The following is a 22,606-nucleotide window of genomic DNA, read 5'->3' on the forward strand; positions in this document are numbered from 1 at the left end:
CATCTGGGACACCGTGTGGAAGACATCTGGGCCCCAAGTGTTATGAGAGAGACGAGTGGGGAATGTGGATTTAAGGACCCGGTCTTAATAGTCCTCGAAGCTGCCCGGAGAAATTTGGAAACGTAAAAGAAGAAACACGGTAGAGACCAGACTCAGGATCTCAGCGGTAGGATTCCCTCACTGTGGACTCGGTAAGAAATGAAGGGACCTCGTGAGAATCACCGAGCGGACAGCACGGAATGCGAGTCTGCAAAGCACGGGCCCGAAGTTCCTTGGACTACACGACACAAGGCAAAGGGTGGGTTATGCGCACTTGAGAGGAACACAGTGACTCCTGAGAGAATCATTTCGAAAATGTTTCAGGAGAAGAGGGGTCAACCCTAAGGAACCCTTGGCTGATTTCCTGTGGACAAGTCTAACCAGATCAAGCCCAGACATGTCCAAGGGTCAGACTCGCTCTCTCCCTGTAGGGGCCACGCTCCACAATCTTACTTGTTTAAATCTCGAGGTTGGGTCTACACCTGTCTGCTTCATAGAGTCCATGACAGATTTCATTTCTACAGCCTCCTTAATAAGCTGGTGGTTTTCCATCTGCTTAGCTTTGAAGCTGTCGGCCTGAAGCTGCTGCTGGTGGCCGGGGAGAAGCTGTGATTTACCTGTCTCCTCAGTTTTATTAGGCACTGGCGGCCCTAGTTTAGAATGGGTTTTGTTAGGCTCCGGGGTAGAGGGAGCTTTTGAGATTGTGGCAGACGGCAGGCTTTTCTGTTTACTGTCCTCCTTGCCCAGCTCCTTCAAGGGGAGCTCGCCTTTCCTGTCGCACTCTCCTCTGCCAGCCTGGGCCATTTTCTGCTCTGCCAGCCTCTGGTCCTCATAGTACTTCTCATACTGCTGCCTATAGGCAGGGCTGGTGGCCATCAGGGACTTCTGGTCCATATAGAGCCCGTAGGCATACTGGCCGTAGTAAAGTGACTGCGCCAGGGCAGGGTGTCTCTGCGTGATCACCGACTGGTGCTGAGGCTGTAAGGGTGCCTGGCTGTGGTCCGCTTTCTTGGCGTCCAGCGGCTCCGCCTTGTCTTTCCTTTCGGCCTCCTCCTCGGACTCCTTCTTGATCTTCATCGCCTGCGCGCTCCCGCCGTTGCCGGCCGCGGGGGCTCCCACCTGCCCGGGGTGCATGTAACTTGGAGAATAGTAAGGATCGTAGCCGTGGTAAAAGGGAGAATGGGACTCTTTCATTTGAGATGATTGTGCGGAAGCTGCCGGATGCCCTTTGACAACGCCCTCCTTGCTAGAAATGATCTCTGACGGGGAACTGGCCTTGGACCTCATGCCCTCCGACCGGCTGTCAGACCCACCGTCGTCAGCGGCGTCCGAGATGTCCGAATAGGCGGGGCTGCTGGTCTTGGCCGCGGTCTCGGCCCCGTTCTGCGTCAGCACGTGCAGCGGGGCCATGGGCGCCTGCCCATTCACCAGGGGGTTGCACTCCATCCTCGAGGCGCTGCCTATGGAAGGGCTGGGGGCGTTGTCCGTGAAAGTGTAAACCTTGTCAGCCTCAGCTTTGATGCTGGCCATCCGGCTCTCCTGAGACTCTGACAGTCCGTTGGCCAGCCCCTCATTCTTGTTGAGATGGTCCTTTAAAAAATGCCCCGATAAATCTTTCCCGGCCCCCTTGGCGTCCTCAAGTTTGCCCAGCTTGGCATCCATCTTCGGGCTCCCCGACTCCTTCCCTTCTTTGTCCTTAAGCTTCCGCTTCTCCTTCTTCTTTTTGTCTTTGAGGGACACAAGCGCAGGGTTCACGGTGATGGGCTCCCCCATGATGGTGGGCTTTGGCTGGATGGGTTTCAACGGAGGACTCTTTGGTGTGGCCTGCACGACGGTGGTGGTGAGGGAGGGCAGCCCGGGGATGGTCCCCGTGGTGGTGCTTGTGAAGGCCGCAGTGGGTATGGCGATGAGCTGCGGCGGGGTGGGGGCCGGGGCGGGGGCGATGGGCCGCGCGGTTTTCAGTTTGGAGAGGTTCTTGTCCATTTTGCAGTTGTTGGCTTTCTTGCCCTTTTCTTTATCTCCCGCGCTCTTCTTGTCAATTAGCCCTTCTGCTTCCAGTTTGGGCATCTCGGCGGCCAAGCTGCCGTCTGCGGAACAGCTGTCTAGCGTGGCCGTCATGTTGGAGATGACCGGAAGGTTGTTCAGCTCGCTGTGAAGGCCCTTCTTCTTGCCAGAATTCTTCCCGGCTTTCGACCCGACGACAGAGCCCGGACCGTTGCTCATCAGCTCTCTCTTCCCCTTGGGGGTGCCGGGGGGGTGTCCGGGGCCAGGCGACGCCGGCGCCTTCACCTGGTCGTAGGCGGCCAGACCGGCGCTGGGCTCACCGCACTCAAGCGCCACGTGACTCAGCGCCTCCTCGCAGTCTGAGATCTTGTCCTCGCTGTCGGGCTCGAACTCCAGCTTGTTCTCTGGGTCTAGGTGTGCGTGAGCCTGGTGGTACCTCAGGCCGTTAATGTGCTTGTACTTTTTGTTGCAGTTTGGGTGGGGGCAGTCGATCAACACTGGCGAGGAGCAGCCCTGGTCCAAAAAAGTCGTCTCCGGTTTCCCCTGAGGAGTGGTCGGGGTGCTGCGAGAATTCGTGCGGACACGCTTCCCCGGCTTATTGTCCTCGGAGCTGGAGTTCAGGTCCAGCTCCATCGGGGGCTTGTTTTTCCTTTTGTTGGTGGAGGAGGGGCTGGCCTTGATGTCCTCGGCAGCACAATTTGGGGGTGTCCTGCGCCCGCTGGCGTTGAGGCTGCCCCGCCTCCCTTTCCCATTGGCGCCCCCCCGGTTCTTGTTCTGCAGGCCCCTGGACTCCGTGAAGCTGGCCTCTGAGCCCGGAGCCGCCGCAGCAGACCTCGCTCTCTTCCCCCGGCCCCGGCCGCCTCTCATCTCCAGGTCGCTTGTCGGTGACTCGCAGAACCTAGGGAAACAAGCGACAGACGTCAAGAGGAGCATCCCCCAAAGTGCCGGGTGCAATCGCAAGGCACACAGCGCTGGCAAGAGCGGCCAGCAGCCCCAACAGCGTGAGGGCTGGGCCCAGAGAACGAAAAGAAAGACACTCTATTGTCCCGCGGACGATTTTGATTCCTGCCGAAGAACTGGCTACGAAGGGCATATATATTCTTCATCAGAACACCAAAGAAAACTGGCTCAGGTGGCTAGCTTCAAATCCAGTTGGAATTCCCATTTTGACGGAAGAAGAAAACAAAGGAGAGAGGGAGAAGGCGCAGGGAGGAGAGCTCGCTCTGACGGAAAGGAGCCGCATCTGCGTTTCCCTGTGTGCAGTCCTCAACTGCCCCTTTCTCTTTTGCCTGGTTTCAATTACAGGCAGACTTTGATGCATTATTAATCTATCTCTGTAGTTTCTTTGCAAAGAGGGGACGGGGGAAGGAGAGGGGAAGTGGAGGAAGGAGGGGAGCAAACAGAGCCTGAAATAAAAGGCCGTGCAGGTACATACCTGGGAGGGGCCCAGTCGTGCTTGGTGCAGTCCAGGAGGGTCCCTACGTAAGTTTTGTTCCTCCACGTGACATTGACCACTAGCACACCTGCAGTAATGAGGAAAGACGGAGGCCCACGGTTAGCACTGATTACTCTGTTCCCAGGTTTTTATTATTATTACTGTTGTTGTTGTTATTACTATTACTATTATTTTACCAGCAAAATTCTGTTCTCATTTGCTTTTAAAAGCTGTGGTTTGCATTCTTCCTCTTTCTGGTTTCAGTGACCTCAAGTGAAAACCCACAGGAAACTGTGTGTGTATGTGTGTGTGTGTGTGTGTGTGTGTGTGTGTGTGTATGAGAGAGACAGAGACAGAGAGAGATCATGCCTGTGCGCATGCGGTCCAAAAGGGTAAGACTGTGTGTGAGAGCGTAATCAAGATAGTGCTGACAGAAGGAAATGGTTTTTGCCATGTCCTGCTGTAAAGCAGCAACACTCACCTCTTAATTTTTCTATTATTACACATAATTGCTTTCGTTTGGCAAGCAGCCAACAAAAACTAAGCGCCAGTTACCAGTGCTTAAGCCAGAAGGTGACTGAAAGGAATCGGCTTTGTTTCCAACTCAACAATATCAAATGATGGTGATTTTTATTTAGGAAAAGATAATGCGGGCACATAAAAATAGGTGAAGGGGAGGGCGGGGGCTGAGAGTCCAGAGAGCAGACAATCAGCAATGAGTTCTCTTTCCTTAATCCTCCCCTCTCTGGCTTTGTGAAACAAGAACCAGCCGTGGTAAGGTATCTGTTTCACTGTTTGGTCTTGTTTCATATTAAGGACTCCTAAAATAGCCCTCTTAAGAAAATAAATGTGCACAATAGGTTTGCTCTTGGGGTTATCTTTAGAATCAACTTCAGTAAGCATTTGCCACAGAGGATTAGAAGGAAAAAAAAAAATCTCAAAACCAACACACTTGTTTCCTGCGAGCCACTCTGCTTTTCCCAACTGCTCCGCAGGCAATTTAATTTAGCACTGCATCTGTGAATTACTAAACTTAAGTGCACTTAGTATACTAAATGTCACAGGAAAATAAAATAGAACATCCTCTTGATTTCTCTGGAGGAAAAGTGCCATATATTTTTTTAATCACCCCTTTAAAGCGTATATTAAAAGGACCTAGATTTTTGAGACGTACAGAAAATATGAGGGTCAATACATGAAATACTTTAAGCGAGCCTTTGTTTTCTTTTCTGTACCTACTTGCCCTCCATTCTATCTTGCAAACACCTAGGGACACTGAACTCAAAGGCTACTTCTAGCTGGTTTGCTCACTTGCCCACTGCCATTCTGAATTTTATTGAAAACCTCTACTGCACTCCTTTATGGTAAGGGACGCCTCACAAGGTTAAGACTAATTTCCATGAGAAATGTTCTAACAGCAGGTAAAAATATTTGGAAGGTTGGGACCCAAGCAGCGGGGAAGGAAGGATTTCTTTCAAAAGTCTCAAAAAGAGATTTAAAAATTGTTCCCCATATGGTCTATGCTGCGATTAGGTGACAGCTGAATTTACTCACTGTAGCAATAGTCAGGAGGGTGGGAGGGGGCCCAGAAGGAAGCATTTCCTCAAATCTCTTGATTCCACTCTAATTCCCTCGGGAAAATTTTCTTTTAAACCACGCAGTATAAAAATTCACATTGAGATGAGAATCAATGGTAATTAGGCATTTGGTCAAAATTTGCACAAGACCAGAACAATTGGAGGAAAGGATTCTTTATGAGCACATCCCTCCAGGAAAAGGGAGGGGGGAGGAGGGAAGGCAAAGGGGAAGACGGAGCTGCTTTTCTCATCATGTGCTCTCTGGGGCACTGTGTGTGGTGTCAAAGACCTTTGCAGCTGCTTAAAATTCTTTAGCATGTCAGCTATATTTACAGTGCAGGAATATATCTGTACTGCCAGAAGGTTACTGCATTTTAGCTTTAGACGCAATAGGCTGAATCACTGCGTTCCAGAGTCCCTGATGTAGCACAAATGTATAATTAAAATTGCTTGAAAGGAAACATGAAAGAAACAACAAACCCTCCATTCTTGCAGTAATAAAATTAAAAACAGGAAAAGTCTGCACAGACACTTAACATTTGTCTGCAGTGAAAGGCTTTTGTTATTGCTTTTCCCCTAAGGGTTTCGCGTTTCCAGCGAACGCGGGCCGCGGATTGGCCGGCGCCTGCTGGGAACGCTCGCGTCTGATTGGCTGGGCCCAGGGCGGCCGCCTGGAGCCGCGAGGCGGCGGCCGGGCATAAAGGGGCTCGGCCGAGGGCAGGGGCCGCGAGGCCGGCGGCGGCTGGGGGGTTACCTGCCGCCCTGGGGATTGGGGGGTGGGGGCTTGGCACGTGCGCCGCCATGGCGGGGCTACCCGCCGCGCCCCACGCAAGCCCGCTCACCGCCCCCCCGCCCCCGGACCGAATCGGTGGTCCCCGGACAGGACCGGGGGGGGGTGTGGGGGGGGAGCGTGCGGACCCCGAACAAGCCGTCACTGCCGACGTGGGGCCACCGCTGGGAGCTGTCACAAAGGCTGCGCTCACCCCGCGGCTTGCACATCATCAACCCGTTCCCGCCCCGCCGGGGGCTGTTTCTAGTAGCCGCCCGGGCTCCTCTCCCAGGGATACTGCCAGTAGCATCGTTCGTTCGTTATCAGCGCCCGGTGGGAATCAAGTCCCATCAGTCAAGTCCATCCCCAACTTCAAAAGGGCCTCAGTCAGCCAGCCTGGTTTTTCTAGAAGCCCTGGGTCTGTGAAACGCTCAGAAGAAAGGCTCTAACTCCTGGGGAGATTCTGAAGATCTCCATCAAGCCGAGCTAATTGAATACGTGTGCTCGTGTCTATTTTTCTTTGAGCCACACAGTATATTTCGATCGGCCTACAATTCACGTGCGAAATGTACACACGCCCGTGTTTACAGAGCCAAGCTGGAAAGACGGCTTCAGGAATGCTTCTCACATAAACTACAAAGTGCATTGTTTCTTTGTAAGGAAGTCTGTGTTTATACAACATCCTATTTTGAGGGGCCAAGTAGAAAGGTGGCGCTTGGGCTCTAAAACTCGCGAAGTCGTCTTTTTTTTTTTTTTTTTGCTGAAGTTTCAACATCTTGAACACTTTGTAACCCGTGGGCATATCAAGTGGACTCTACTTTTTAAATAACCAAAGCGAAAATGAATCCCTTAAAAGTTCTACTTTGAATTTTCACAAATCTGGGCATACTTGTGGTTCTCATTTATCTTCTATAAACTGGAGACACATATACTCTTACTACAGAAAGATTTAATACTTCTTTTAATGCACATCTGTTCTTCCAAACGTCTAACCCATGAACCATGAGCTGGGAACACTCTATACACGCCTTTTTCATCTTTACATTCTCCAGTATCCCACCGGGTTCATCATCTCCCCTTTTCCCCATGGACTGGGCATGGTCATTCTCAAAATGCTAAATAATGCCTGCCCTGTAACGTTTTATATTTGAAAAATATCTGAAGATGATTGCCAATTAAGTAAGAATAGAGCATCGAGGGATGGTTTGAATGTGCTCACTGACCATACAGGGTTTTCTTATTTCTATCAAGGCTCTGTCTTAGATACTGATACAGTGTCTAAGTTACTGCTCTGTCCCATAAAACGAGTATTAGCTACAGGGCAATGAAGAACGCGGTCTGTGTTCTATAACGTAAGCCTGTTACCTCTACACCCCAAAAGAGCCCTGACATCTCGTAAGGATTCCACAGTCGAGGGGCCCTACTATTTGCTCTTGTCAATACTTGGCAGCTAAGTGCTCCCAGAGAGATGATCAGGCCCATTAAGCATTTACAGTGCATCTTTAGGGTGTACCTAGGGACTTGTCTGGTGCTATGGAATCAGCCATGTTCTGGCTGGACCTCCATGCAAACTCTGTTCTTCAAGAGCCAGCAAATTTCTTTTTTTTTTTTTTAAAATGTTTTATTTATTTCTAGGAGAGAGAGAGAGAGAGCGTGAGCAGGGGAGGGTCAGAGAGAGAGGGAGTCACAGACTGAAACAGGTTCCAGGCTCTGAGCTGGCAGCCAGCACAGAGCCCGACGCGGGGCTCGAACCCACGAACCGCGAGATCACGACCTAAGCGAAAGTCGGACGCTCAACCGACTAGGCCACCCAGGCGCCCCTAAGAGCCAGCAAATTTCTAACAGAACCAACACAGGCATGCCCTGTAATCCAGAGAGGGAAGTAAAATTTACATGTTACCTAGACCGACAAAACAGCCCCCTTAATCCAATATATTAAATTAGACCCTGGATGAGATCTTCCTAGGGCCCACCCTGCCCACAGTCCCTGCTCAGAGGGTAGTCTTAAGGGAAGAGGCTCCTAAGCTAGTAATCCTAACCTCAGCCTCTTCTCATGGTTTCAGCGATGGGCACCTGGAGCTGAGGCACCCATTCACGGATTTACAATGGGAATCTGAATTAGTCATTAGGAAAGTTGACAAGACAAGTAGAAATCTCCTCACAAGGTCACAAGCCTCAAAAAGCTGAGAGGACACAGTGGGCCAAAGCCCCAAGGACTCAACAGCTATGAGATGAGGAAGCCAATGGATAGGACGCCCTCAGTACTTGGTGTGTGTGTGTGTGTGTGTGTGTGTCCCCTCCTCCTCTTTTACCAGGGATAGGGGCTCACCAGCACCCAGAACTGCCCCGTTATTTTCCATCCATCTTGTTAAAAAGGTGTTCCTGAACTTGAATCCATGTTTGAATATCTTGGTCCTGGAGGTGTCTTCTGATACCCAGCAGAGGCAGTCTACCCATCATCCACTTGACAGCCTTTCACCCAGGCAATGACAATGACCACAGTAACATTCTCACCTCCAGCTCACACTATGTTTTTTTCTTCTTCTTCAGCCTAAACGAGTTTCTTCAACCACTGCTTGTGTCACAACTTCAACCCCCCAAAGATGTTCTGGTCCAAATCTCCAGGGAAAGCTCAAGTTCCTAATGATTTAATACCAAAGAGAGACAAAGGGCAAATGTCACCTCCTCTGTCAATGCTCTCCAGTCACACATTGATGGTGCACACCACCAAAAAAAACGGCCACTCCCTCCTGGGTGCCCACTGCACTCCATACACAGTCCTGTGACCAGCGGACGCTCCCCAGAGTCCGTGCTTCCCTCGGAGTCCAGAGCCAGCCACGCTCAGCCTCCCGCCCAGTCAGACGAGGGTCCATGGCACGCTCAGGTCTACGACAGCTAAGTGAACTGATACGTGCCACTCACAGGCCTGGCTCAGAGTAATCTCCTGTTCATGTTCTTCTACGTTCTTCCTCTTTCTATCTGCCTGGGACGGAGACAACAGTGACCGTGAAGGCCAGCAGAGCACCCCAGAGCCTCCTTCATCTGGGACCCTGAACGACAAGCAAAGCCCACCAAAAGAATACCAAACTCAGTCTGTTAAGGAAGCTGTGAGTAATCTCCCCTCCCCCACGTTTGCAGGCTGTTGAGACGCTTTGTCTTGCCCTAAAGCGCAGTCCCCGTCACATTCCACTCCTCTCATACACGCGGTACCCCTCTCTTCCAACCAGACCACACTCCCTGAACACGGGGGCGGTGTCCGCACCTGCCGCACCTGTGAGCACCGTGCCCAGCACACAGAGAGAGTTCGCGCAACCCTTGGTAGCTGTGACCCAGTGACCGAAGGGAATACAGATTTGAATCCTTCTTTTTACTATTACCGTGCTTTTTCAATAAGCGTAATCTCCCACTAGCTTAGAGATGATAGAAATTCTCTGTGGAGAGATTGTACTCCAAAGATGTTATAAATATGGTTTATGAATTACTGTTTCTGGTATTTGTGAGGATGTTTCCTCAAGAACTGGGCAAATGCCTGATTTCCCAGCGGATCAGCATAACTCTGTTTGTATTACAGTTTAAAGACTGTTTCAGAGTCTTTAAAGTGCCTCATCCCTGGGACAGAAGTCTTTGCCAAGCATTGCAAATGCCGCATTTGGAATCAGACATCAGGGTTTTTTTTGTGTTTTTTTTGTTTTTTTTTTTGGACTCTTATTCAGACTACCACATCTGGATGGACTTGGTGTGCACTCATGCAGAAAACAGAAACCTCACTCTAATAACACCAAAATGGAACCCATTTATGCCACAATCCTTTTTTTAAAAGCTTACACATCTCTTTCCCTTTTATATATATTTTTTTTCCAGAGAAACATGACTGACAATGCAAAGGCCATAGTATGGTGGTCTCATGCGCAAAGGATAAAGTTCATACATTTTGAGTATCATATTACCCTCTGTTTTTATACAGCGTGACTATTATACAAGGTATGATTTATCACCATTCCTTTGTGCCCAAATTCCCTCCCCCTCCAGCATTTTATTGTTGTGGTTTTGCTGTATCCAATCCCGGTACTACTTAAAAAGCTGAGTCTTGGAGAGCCCACTTGTTCCTCTTTCTGGCTTCAGAGCATCTTATCTCCAGAAACATCTTTCTTCAAAGGACACAGCTGAGTTTCTAATTATTTGGGGAAATGTTTAATTTACAGCCAAAGTTGCCAATGAAATACCTGACGGCCAAAACGCAAAGGGACTTTCCTATTCCCCATGCTAAATATCTATGAGGCACTAAGACAAGAAAAGCATGGTCACGTGACCAGCACATGCAGCATTTTTTTTTTTTTTTTTTTAAGAGCCCCACTGCTGAGCTGAATGTTTGAAGAGTCACTTTAACCACATCCTGTAATCAAACCATCTGGAACACAGTGCAGCGATTAGTCACCCTGAACATTGGGCTTTATCTGAACAAATAGTGAACGGCAATGGAGCTTGGGAGATAGGGCAGTACTAACAAAGGGAAGTGTAATGAAACACTTTATGCCCTGGTGTGTCACCACCCCAGTCATAAACCCCAGACACACACAGCTCTGGTGTTAATGTACTACTTTAGGAAAGCACAGTGTGCTTCAAGATTAAAGGAATGAAGGGCTAAAAATTGCTGGTTTGGATAGATGTTCTCTGTTGGCTGCCGGAGTATGTTGGCACCCCTCCATCTGCGTTAATTATAACCTCTCAGATGACAATTCAGCATTCCTTTTAGGGTTTCGTGTTATTTTCGGGGCATTAGGAACAAGGTTCGTTTATGGGAGGATAGTAGTGAGTCTTTCGTTGCCAGAGGTTAATCAGAACAGGGGGACATTTCTTTTTGGTTCATCCAAGCCCCATCCACAAATAACAAGAACAAACATCCAAATAAATGTGCTAAGCCAACATCAAAAAGCAAAGAGCAATGGCAAAATGCTGTTCTCATCTGTTTTTGAAAGATGGTATTCTTCCTTGACTGCGCTTATCTCTTTCAGAAGTACATTTGATCGCTGGGATGCAATCTATGGAAATCTTTAAAAAAAAAAAAAAAAAACCACTTGAAAGGATTTTCCCCCCTAAATACGTTGAATAAGCCCTAAAAGGGTAAGGGGAGTGGCGGGGGGGAAGGGGACATGGCTAAAGAAATCTTGTTTCCCCATGGGCCTTATGGGTTAATATACAAAAGAACACAGAGCTGCCTCTGTCACTGTCACCTCCCCCGCAGCCTTTGTTCTGAGGCCTGATGAGCTGTATTGATTTGGGAAAATCATTGAGCTTCTTGGAAAACTAGACTCTCACTTATTCACTGCCATCTATTTCTTTCCCATGAAGACAGGTGGTCAATATCCAGTTGACTGGTCAGCTAAAAGAGGCTCTTGCTGCTTTTCTTTTCTTGCCTCCCCAGTAACATTATCCTTTCCCACTTCGGCAGGATACAATGGCCTGTAAAAAGTCTTGTGGGTAAGAAGAGGGAGCAGAAATAAGGCTTTTGTAAGGCACTACACATCTGCATGGGAGCCCGCGCTGCATCCCTATCTCCATCCGTGGCTGGTGACAGGATTTTCACTCACCGAATGTTAGGCAAAAGTTTCGGCCTTAATGGAAACTTTGAGAGCCCGGGATAAAACTTAAAATATACGCATTTTTTAATCGACACAGATCATTAGAGCTTCATGTGAACTGCAGAAGGAGACGCTTTACTTCTTTTAATCATCAGTACATGTGGTTTAGCAAGCTTTCTTCATTGCAGGATGCCCTAAGTGTCCTTATAGGCATTTGGGGGAGCAAGGGGCAAAATGGAAAAAATAAATACATCACACGGAGATCTTCACAAAGTAATTTCAGACATCATGAGAACAAAACTCACCCAAGTTTAGGTTAGGCAGACATACAGTCTACAGAAACACTGTCCTTGATGGCTTGACAACATTGTCCTTATATTTTAAAGATATAAATATATACATATATATAAATACATAGATATAAAAACACAGACATACACACATACATACACACACATATACATATGCTACAACCCCTCACACCACAATACGAAGTGCTTAATATTTAGGCAGTTCCTCTAGTACTTTCTGCGAAGGTGCCGCAAGTCCCCCCACCTAGGGGTAGGCAGGACAGGTTTCAGGTGATGATGCTGGGAAGGGCAGGGGGAAACGAGCCCCCTAAGCTTGCTTCCACAGGGCGGCAAGTCACAGGCCCTCAGCCACAGTGCATCCAAAAGCCACCCCTGCATCCCGAGGGGATGCCCTTCAGGTTGCCATCTATTAAGGCTCAGCCAGCACGCAGTAAAATGAAGTAAGAAATAAAGAGATGAAGGGGCTGGGGGGGTGATAGTAGAGGGAAAAAGAGAGGGGAGACAGGACAGAAACAAAATACGAAGTCTCCTGAGACAGACATTTGGGAGAACTGAAATGCACAAAGCGAACACGCACGCAGACGGAGCCGACGTATGTAGGTATACACTTGCGTGAAGGGGTTTCATGTCTTGTCTGGGATCAAACTTTCCCACAAGTAATGCCTTGAGGCTGGCGGGCATGGAGAGAAAGCTACAGAACCACTCTGACTTCTGGTGCAAAGTTCTAAGCCTGAATTTTCTCCTGCTCCCTGAAGGCATGCATTAGTATTTCGGAGAGTGGAGGAGTCTCGATGAATGACGTGTGGTTCCTCAAACCCTCTCCTTTGTGAAGGCACAATTTCCCCACTTGGAGTAGCAGAAGGAGTGCTCACTCCCCTCCTCCCATTCTTCACGGGAAGACCAGGACTCAATGCCAAATGTGACGGAATGGACTCATCTCCCCCAATCCAGTCTCACAAACTTGATTATTAGCTCATATGGAGACCAGTTGGTTTTTTGTTTTTTTTTTTCCTTCCTTCCTTCACATAAAAGCATTCAAAATTTGGGAAAGGTATCTTTCCCATAGTAAGGAGGCTTACTATGAGCCACAATAATGATACGGCTCTTATTCTATTCCCTCCTAACATGGTGTTCTTTTAAGAGTGTTATTTTAGAAGGCAGCCACGTACAAGTGGCCTGGGGCCCACAGCGCGTAACCAGAGCCCCCCGCCCCACCGGGAAAGACGCGGCCTCAACACAATCTCACTTTGACACCCACCTGCCACGGAGCTGAGAAGAAAGCAGGCCTTTCGTTTCCTACACTTACAAGTAACCACAGAATCTTTCCCACTTACAATTTGCGTGCCCAGGTTCTCTAGGATGCCCTTACTTTGGCTTCAGAAACAGGTAAAGAGAAGACCAGTGAGACCAGGCAAAAAGCAAGTGGTCCTCCAGGCAACAAGCCCCACCCTGGATCGCTGCCCCTACAAGAGAGCACTCGAAGGCGGAAAGTGGGGAGAAGGGCGTGAGGTGCTGTGGATCTGGAAGGTCGATTAACAGGGATCTGTCTCCACCTGCCCATTTCCTGGTGGGGACAGCGGTCTCTTTCTGGCCCACTACTCTCCTGGAGCAGGAGCAGGGGAGGGAGGGTTAGGTGGGGAGGCAAAGTCTGTCACTGAGATGAATAAAACTGCAAGATGCCAAGCACACATGCCCAGAAGAAGGGAAAAATTCGTATACTTTGGGGAGGGAGAGGAAACTCAGGAAGGAGGGATCCGTGTCCTAGCCTTGGTCAGAAACCTCCTGCCGATCAGTCTAGATGGGTGATTAGCAGAGTTCCCGGCTTAAATGCTTGTGAATTGCTTGTCAAAATATGTGTATACAACGATAGATTATAGGACTGCGTTTTCAAGTGATTTCTTACCATCACCAATCCTTGAGATACAAGGAGACGGTGGGAACCAATCGGCAATTATGCTCACATCAAAAAGCTGCTACTGAAGCATGCATCTCCCTGGGACCCAAGAGCCAGGCTTCAGATAAATTATGACGCTTTATTTAAAGTCAGAGCGCTTATTTGCTTTTGTGCCAGCTCTGGGCCCTTTTCATCTGGAGCTCTCCCCGGCCCAGGAGAGCACACATTCCTACGGCTCTGCTGGCCACCAGCTGTGTCCCCCATAAATCATAAATCCTCTGAACAAGCCATTCTTTACAAAGACCAACAGCATTTACTGGAGATGATCACTCTGCTATTATTCCACTTGCTGAAATTTAAAATAGCAATATACAACAGGAGCTGAAAACCAGGGAACTCGTGTGTGTGTGTGTGTGTGTGTGTGTGTGTGTGTGTGAGTGAGAGAGAGACAGAGAGACAGAGAAACAGAGAACAGGAAGGCTCTGCATGTCTGCGGCACACAAAGGGCATATTTTGTGTGCCACCTACAAGTCAGCAACTCTGCAAATCTAAAAAGGAAACAAGGGATGTAAATGTCAGAGGAACCAGACTCAGCACCCTCGCAATTAAAGGCACTGAGGCGAGGGGGTCTGTGTCATGGGTAAACCCCCCTGGGTCTCACCCGGAGGCGGCCAACCCCCCAAGGCAGCGTGGGAGAGAGTTCATGTGATCTCTAGCGAGGCCACATAATCAGGGCTCAGGTTCAGAATGTAATAAGGAAAGCTGAAGGAATTAACTCCAATCAAGCCCAGTCTGCAGCCCATTTTATTTTGAGGACTAGGGAGGAAGATGGAATAAAAGAGTGATGGGTAATCCCAGGCAGCATCCCGAGCGCCTGGAAAGAGGCCTCTGGAGACAGAAGCACCTGGCTCCCAGGGCGCTCCGCAGCTGCTGCCTCACCCTGAACTAAACAGCTTGGTGCCTCAGTTTCCTCACCTGTAACACAGGGAGGATACATACGGATATCAAATGGAGTGTGATTTCTCTACAGCATTTAACACGGCTTCTGGCACAAACCAGTCACTCCACAAGCGGACTTTGGCTTCCTCGTCTTCCAGCTCCCCTGTAACCCCAGGTCACACACTGGAGAACAGAGGGAGATGCCAAAATACTAGGAATTCACGCTCAGAAATACAGCCGGCAGCACGGCCACTGTGCTCCTTCTGGGCAAACACCCTCGGACCTGGGCATCCACACAGATCATCTGGGACTCCTGGTGACCAGGCTCTTGGGCACGTGGCACACCTATCCTGTCAAATCTCACGAGCTGCAAAACCCAGTGTTAAGGAGTTGTGTGATGTTGACACCTACCACCAATTTCAACCAACATGCAGTTCTCTTTCCTGACATACCCAACTGTTTAATGCAGACCACTCCCCATCCCACTGCTGCGTCATACAGCCAGTAGAGAACTCCAGTTCTAAATCCCTCAAGCCTCCTCTCTGGACACAGGATAGGGAAACCTCACATCCGGTTTTCAGGAAGAGCCGCTGGAACCGAAATGCCTGGCATCATCGGTCTAAATGGCCCAAGGCAAAATGAAAAGCCCCGAGTACCTTGAGAGTAGAGAGGAGACCGTTAATGAAAGGGGAAGCAGAGGGTCTAAGAGGCAAACTCATCTTTCCAACTACCATCTGAACAGTATTCTCAACAACGGTCCAAGGCATCTCCCACCTCCCCATTCCCCACTCTCCACTCCCCACCCCATTCCAAAGTCCCCATCTTTCAGGGAAGAAAAAAGCCCAGCAGAGTTACAAGTATTTCAATAATGTGCTTAGAGACCAGCTCTTTTCTGTAAACAAGCCTAATGAAGCGTGACTAATAGTGCTCTCCGTGAGCAGAGCAAGGGAAAAGGGCCTTTGTTAGCACTTACTGGAGCAAGTCATCATTTTGCTGGAGCAGAACAAAACTTAGCTGGTTATTGATTGACCAGCCTCGCCCGGTGTCACCGCTCTGCTGTCTATTTCTATCTACTGTGTATATAAATACATGTGCTTCTGCAAATGCAGAGACATTCTACATGCACGCACACACAGGCACACACACACACACAGTCATGTGCAGCCACCAAGCTAACTTCTCTGCAGAAGGAATCTAGTGTTCCAGGCATCTCACTGAAACTGAATTGCTTTCTAATACTTGCCTATCTTCCAGCCCTTGGTATCACCTAACATTTCTCTCCAAGCGGTCAGTACGGTGAATCTCCGCTTTAGAGCCTGTAAACGGACACGCCCCAAGGACACCTAACCGTTTCCAAAGTCACTATGATTTAACCTGACCCAGTTATTATGTTCTAGAGGTGATTTCCTGTCGTTTTGCGATACATTCAAAATGGCTGGTGTTTCTTTTCCCCATTTCACTTTCTCAGTTCCGGAACTCCTGAAATTTTACGCGACGTAACTGCCACGCACACATTTCGTGATGGCTCTAATTCTCTCCTGCTATTAAAGCTTCTCTTAAATGTTACCGCTGCACCCAACCACGAGGTTAGCAGGGAGAACCAGAGTTGATCCGGGCTTCTCTTCGGAACAGGCAGGAATTCGAGTCAAAACTTGCTTTCCTTGCGACTCTGAGCACAAATTTCCGTATAAATTATTGACTGCACTTTGGCCTCATCTGAAACATTAGCCCCGCAGGCTGATAAGTTCTGACCCCAGGTGGCACATCAACCCTCTCCGAAGAGGCTGGAACATTAGTGCTTTGCACTGGGGACTAAGGCGTGAGAGCCAATCAATCAAGCTCCTGACAGCTTTTACGGCCTCTGAGCATTAGGCCCAAGTCAACCTCCAAGACTCCCATTGTTCACATTATTCTCTTCTTCTCTGGTGTGATGAAGTTAGGGTTAAGTCCAAGGCTTGGGTGAGAGAGAAAGGCTATTGTTAGTAACTCAGTCTTTATTGACTCTGACCTGCAGGGCAGCCAGCTTGAAGTCTTTTCCAGAAAGTAATGCACTGTTAATTGGTGCTCATCATCAGGGTGTGTTTTATATACCTCTCTTCACTGAAAGGAGACCTGGCCAGACATTTCAACATCTTTTCCAGGTTGCCTTGTAATTCTCTCAAGAGTTCAACACACACACGCACGCACGCACGCACGCGCGCGCACACACACTTTGGACACAAATCTGATTGGTACCCATCGAGGTCCCTGGATCGCTAAATTGAATACCAAGGCGAACCTGGAATGTTTGGCTGGACCATGGTGACACTCAGGGGCTGGCATAAGGCACATTAACTATTTTTTTCATGGCAAATATCTGCAGGGATTAGTCCGTGGGGCAGGAAAACAACTGCTAGAGAAATGAGGTAGAAACACGTTATTTCCTTCTCATGTCCTCTGCGTGAAATAACCAAAGATCTTTCTCAGCTGAAGCTGGGAGCTGTGTGTGAGCAGCCAGCAACTGACTGCATGGCCTGGGCGGGGACAGGACACAATCCCACGTGGGCTTTGTTTAAAGAATGCAGCCTCTGAAGGGGTTGCAGAGTTACTGGACCCGAAGGCTTTCCTTTCCGCTTTCCTTTGAAAGAAAAACCAGGCAAACCATCATCTCTTCTTACCCAAACAGGCCTCTCAGGAGAGAGGGAGGGGAAAGGAAGGTGGTGGCCGGGCAGAAGTTAGGTACGAGAGCACCCAGTCTGCTTCTTAACAATCCTGGGTGGCAGGTGCCCAGACAGGCCAGCCACACATCAAGGGTCTCCCCCCCCCCCGCCCCCCACAACACTTGTTGAAAGTACTGAACAACAGGCTACACATTGGATGCTTTGAAGGAGAAATCACATGTTAACATTTTGGAAATCAAAATTTCTTGGATGGGGGTGGGGAAGCACAAAAACCAAATGGCTTTGTTTTTTCTTTTACTTAGCTTAGTTTCAACCATGGGGCGCCTGGGTGGCTCAGTCGGTTAAGTAACCGACCTCGGCTCAAGGCTGATGTTGTGGTCCTTGAGGTCAAGCCAGATGCTGGGCTCTGTGCTGACGGCTCAGAGCCTGGAGCTTCCTTCGGATTCTGTCTCTCTCTCTCTCTCTCTCTCTCTCTGTCCCTCCCCAGCTCACACTCTGTTCTCTCAAAAATAAATAAACATTAAAAAATTTTTTAAAAAAGAAGAAATTTTCAGCCACAAAATCCTACATTTAGCCAAAAGACTGATCATGCTATTTTATTTAGTACCTCCCAGTACCTGATTTAGTACAAATACATGAGTACATACTTTTCCAAATGAATAAGAATCCATTTTTCAATTAAATTTGTCCCATATGTGTGTTTGAAAGTATACTAACTCCACGATATATGAACCGCATAAGATTTGATAAGCTTTCCGAAAAGGTGGTAGTTAAGGGAGTGTTAACGTGCGTTCGGTCCTGACAGTCTCTTTCCTGCTGCAAAGGATTCCATTTTCTGGTGCCATTCGTTCGACTCCACTTCAATATTAAAGAAAACTAGAGGTTTCTAATTCACTACAAATGCACAGCCAAAGCACACTAAACTCATAGATACCATGTGCTATCAAGGCTAAAAAATGTCTGTAGACTCTTCAAGACAAAACTGAACATGGAGCCTGTTCTTATATAGGAAAACATGCCCAGTACTCTTCCTTCTTACAGCACAGACGTAAGTTAGGAAAAGACGTGGAGAAAAAAAACCAACGACAGTATTCAAGCACATGCTGTTCATAATGACCGATAACAAAAGGTAAGTCTTGAGCCAGGGCGGATGGAAACTGCAAGGGAACAAAACAGGCATCAACTGACATGTTTAAACCTAGGGGCACATGGGTGGCTCGGTTGGTTGAGCACCCCACTCTTGGTTCTGGCTCAGGTCATGATCCTGGGATGGAGCCCCGCGTCAGGCTCTATATGAGTAGTGTGAAACCGGCTTGGGATTCTCTCTCTTCCCTCCCGCGCCTCTGCCCCCTCCTCAGTTCTCTCTCTCTCTCTCTCTCTCAGAAATAAAGTTAAAAAGAATAAAAATAAATAAAATGTTTAAACCCACGGACAAACTGAACTCCAGACTGAATGAATCAATACAGCTTGAATATGGGGTCCCCTCTGAAGCTTCCATGAAGGGAATTCAAAACTAATACATTTTACGCAACAGGTAGTTCCCATTTGTGTTACCGTCCCCAGGGAGTAAAGACAGGAAATAAATACAAGGAATTCTGACGGAGACCTTTATTATCTGTACGCCTCGAGAACAGGATTTTTACACAGATGATCTCATTTACTTCTCAGTGCCCTACATGCCGGGATCTTTCGTTAGGACTGTTGTACTTAGGAGCAAGTCAATTCCAAGGTTTAGCTGACAGACTTGCCCCAGGGTAGAAAGTCATCAGAGATTAGAACAAGGCCATAAGGTTACTTACACCTAAGTTTATGAATAACACGATTTCATGAAGGCACCGCACGTGCGTGGATGGGGCCCCACGAGGTGGGTGGGGCCGTCTAGGTGAAGACCAGGTGACCTCAGACACTTGTGCTGTGGACATACCTGGACGACGGCACCACCATCAGTGACCTCAAGTTGGAAGCTTGGAATTGACCATGGTGGGAAATGTACACATCAAAGAAAAAAAGCAAACTCTACAATTCAGTCTCCCCCGCCCCCAGGCCCCAGCCCCCAGCTCTGACCCCAGAGCCAGCTGTTAACCATTTACCAGCACAGCGAGAGTTAGAAGCCTTAATCTGTTGAAATGCTATTCTTCTCTTCCATCATGTGATGCAGCAGAGAAACTAGGGGTCTTGGGAGAGCGGGGAACGTGGAAACCCTTCCCTTCGTATGTTGAGCTACTTAGAAGGTATTGAAGTACAAAACTGAGGGATGATTCTAGAACCCACCACAGACTACAGTGCTAATTTAGGATTTTGGCTGTTGCACAAGGAGTCACAATTCTCGATCCCGGGTCTCTCCTTCTGGCTAAGCACTCACACCTAATTAACTGGTCACCTGAGTCCTGACTGTCTTGCTTCCCACTAATTCTTGGCTCCACCCTTCCCTCCTCCATCCACACCACCGTTCACGGTCAGGGGATGGTTACCTTTCCACTGTCACCACTCATCCCTCCCCTGCCCCACAACGCCTCAAACTGCCTTTAAATGTCCCTGGCCCACAACAGGTTCCTTCAGGCTCCACGCTTACCTATCTTCTTCAGGGAGGGCCTGGCCTGCCTTCATCTCTGGAGTCTGAGTCCTGCTGCATGGAACTCCAGAAAGCCCTCAGAACGGCTGGCTGCCCCTGTGACTATTTCTATTGCTGGACTCACATGACATTCAGGATGCCTGATTTTTACCTGCCAAGCTCTGTAAGAGACCACGTAATAAGCACCATGTCTTCCAAAGCGCCTGGCAAAAACCAGACGCTCAATAAATACCTTTTTTTTTATTTCTTAGGGCAAATGAAATATTGAAATGAATAAAAGTGCACAAGAGCCTCTGTGTTATTATTATGTACACAAATCAAAGTACAGAAGCAAACTGCAATGCCGACAATTATCTGTCCCCTGACTCTGATATCTCCCGAGTGGCGAAGGAGCCCGTCTCAGTTGATTCTTCCCATTTTTAAAATAACTGGTTGATGATGTAAAGGTAAACAATTTGGTTTCGAGTGATCTTCTATTTTTTGTCGCAAACTCTTGTGAAATAAGTACTCTGACAAGGTAAAGAAACCGGGGACCTTCCCCTATGATTTCAAAAGCCAGCCACCTTTACTGAACTACTACAAAAGCAATTGACGAGGCATATTTGCTGCTCACCTGACGCAGACGCTCTGAACACAGAGCATAACCGCCCAGCCACGGCAGACGTGGGCCGCTGGCCTCTCCCACCTCACTCCTTGTAATTTAATGAACAGTCATATCCAACAAATCTCCTCCCAATGGGCTGCCAGTGGTTATTCTCCCAGACTCTGGGGCCCCAAAGAGAGATTTGTCATTGCTTAAATAAATTTTACAGATGTAATAGATAAAGGCAATAAAGAAAACAGAGCTTTTATAAAACAAAGTTGACAGAGCAGAAAGCTATCTCTCCGTAATGGGCGCGTGAGCTGGCGCGTCCTGGGCTGCTTGTGTGTACCAAAGGGAAACAGACGATGAAGGTTAGGAAGCATGAAATGACAGCCTTCTTTGCCTTTCAGGGGATGTAAATTTTATTTGCCGAATGTAAATCTTCAAGCCGTGGCTTTCAATCTGCATGCGGGATCCCCAGAAATTGATTTCAAGGAGATGTAAACTTATCTCACTTACTGGTCAGCAATGCGGACCCCTCGCGACAGGCTTGTGGGGATCCACAGCGGGAAACCCGGGTGAGGTTCTGAGGGACGCGTTCCTGTTGTGATTCCGGGAGGCACGGATTACTTCACCTGCCCTGGGGGCAGCGTGCTCCTGGAAGTGGTGCTGGTACTCAGAACTGGTGCTAACCGGAAGGGAGCATTACTGGAAGGGCAGGCACGCATCACTGGTCCTCAACAAGTGGCCCATGACTCTTAAGTGGCACTTTCTTGGTGCCAGATGAAATGCAGACAGAGGACTTTCTGTGCCCGCGTGCCTTCTGGTATCTCCTGCTCTACCAGTAAGATGAGCACATTCGTTTATGTTAAAGCGTCAGAGCTTCAGGCTATTAGGATCATGTACCTGGATCCTAACACAGGGAAGGAAATGGACAGGACACTACACTTCAATCCCAGTGTCTTCAGAACGTAGTAAAGGGGCAGATTCCCCGCCCCTCCCCCACACCCAGAAGATCAGCACCTCATTCTGACTTGTTTCTTTACAACTCAGATGATGAAACTCCCAATCACGGTTGTCGTGCATGTTATAATCTGTTCAACAAACTGCGGCGTTTAATGTTTAATTCCAATTAATTCGGTGAGTCCAGTTTTATGTGAAGGCATATTTTAAGACAGAAACTTGGTAAGTCTATAGAAGTCACAGTTTGCTGGTAAATATTCTACAAAGTACAACAAAGAACACTGATTTTTTTTTTAAAAAAACAGTTATGCTAAAAAAAACAAACATGGCCTTAATAGCAATGATGTAAATACCAGCCATCAATACACAGGGCAAATATGGTTAATACGGAAGCAGCTTGTCTCCTCTGGAACAGGAGAGTATAAAGATGGAAATTTTCACTTACTTATTATAAATTAGCAATTCAACTGAAAGCAAAAATGAATTGCCTGATCCCTGAATGCATGAGGTACAGAGGATCAATCCTTCAAAATAACTTCTACTTAAAATGCACTTACAACCGCCATCATTACGTGAAAGGAATAAAAGGAAGAAATTTACGAAGATGGGTTTGGGGGCCGGGGAGGAGGCAATAAATATTTTTTATAAAGCATTTCCCCATGAAGCACTGCTCCCTACCATCTCTTCCTGTTGTTTACAATCTATGTGACCCCAGAGAAAAGCGGCTTCTGAAAAGGGAGGAGGGCTCGTTCACTGCAGATCCTAAACAGGGTCATTGCCTGACCATGGCTCCCCTCTCCCCTCACGGTCACCTCTGTTGGAAGGACCTTCAGTCAAGCCGCCGGCTAGCTTTCTGTGTCTGTCCAAAGGACACACACGGCAGTGTTAACACATTGTTAGTTAAGCATAGGAGTATCTGCTGGTATGAGGGTCTGCCCACCATGGAGGGGGGAGTCCCAAAATACAGAGAACAGGTTGGCAGGCTAACGAAAAGCATTCCTGTCTCTGCCTAGAAAAAGATACTACTGCATTGGGAATTGCACTTTTGTTTGTCCATTTAAAAGCGCATTTAGTGTTGGGTGTTGGGCACTATTCAGAATGTCTTAGAATAAGCTCTCTAACAACCCAATCAGGAGGGTACTACATTCTCCCCATTTTACAAACGATGGTCCAATGCACCAAGAGGCAGTCAGTAAGTCACACCCCAAGGTCACAGGGACAGTGAAGTGTGGCACTGCGATGGAACTCAAGGGGCCTGGCTCCGGTTTGTGACAACTACCC

The 22,606-nt window shown here is 48.2% G+C and overlaps 1 protein-coding gene across 3 annotated transcripts in view; it reads right to left on the reverse strand.

Moving 5' to 3' along the window:
- Nucleotides 1-22,606, reverse strand: part of ZNF608 (zinc finger protein 608) — a 116,581-nt gene that overhangs the window by 9,683 nt on the left and 84,292 nt on the right. For all 3 annotated transcript variants that reach the window (XM_039256904.1, XM_039256905.1, XM_039256906.1), the window contains exons 4-5: nucleotides 3,479-3,566; nucleotides 493-2,941 (exon numbers count right to left, since the gene is read on the reverse strand). In XM_039256904.1, coding sequence (XP_039112835.1) covers nucleotides 493-2,941; nucleotides 3,479-3,566 — 2,537 coding nt within the window. The remainder of the gene's footprint in view (nucleotides 1-492; nucleotides 2,942-3,478; nucleotides 3,567-22,606) is intronic.

The sequence above is a fragment of the Hyaena hyaena genome, unplaced genomic scaffold, assembly GCF_003009895.1.
Source record: "Hyaena hyaena isolate Hyena2069 unplaced genomic scaffold, ASM300989v1 scaffold_593, whole genome shotgun sequence".
NCBI lineage: Eukaryota > Metazoa > Chordata > Mammalia > Carnivora > Hyaenidae > Hyaena > Hyaena hyaena.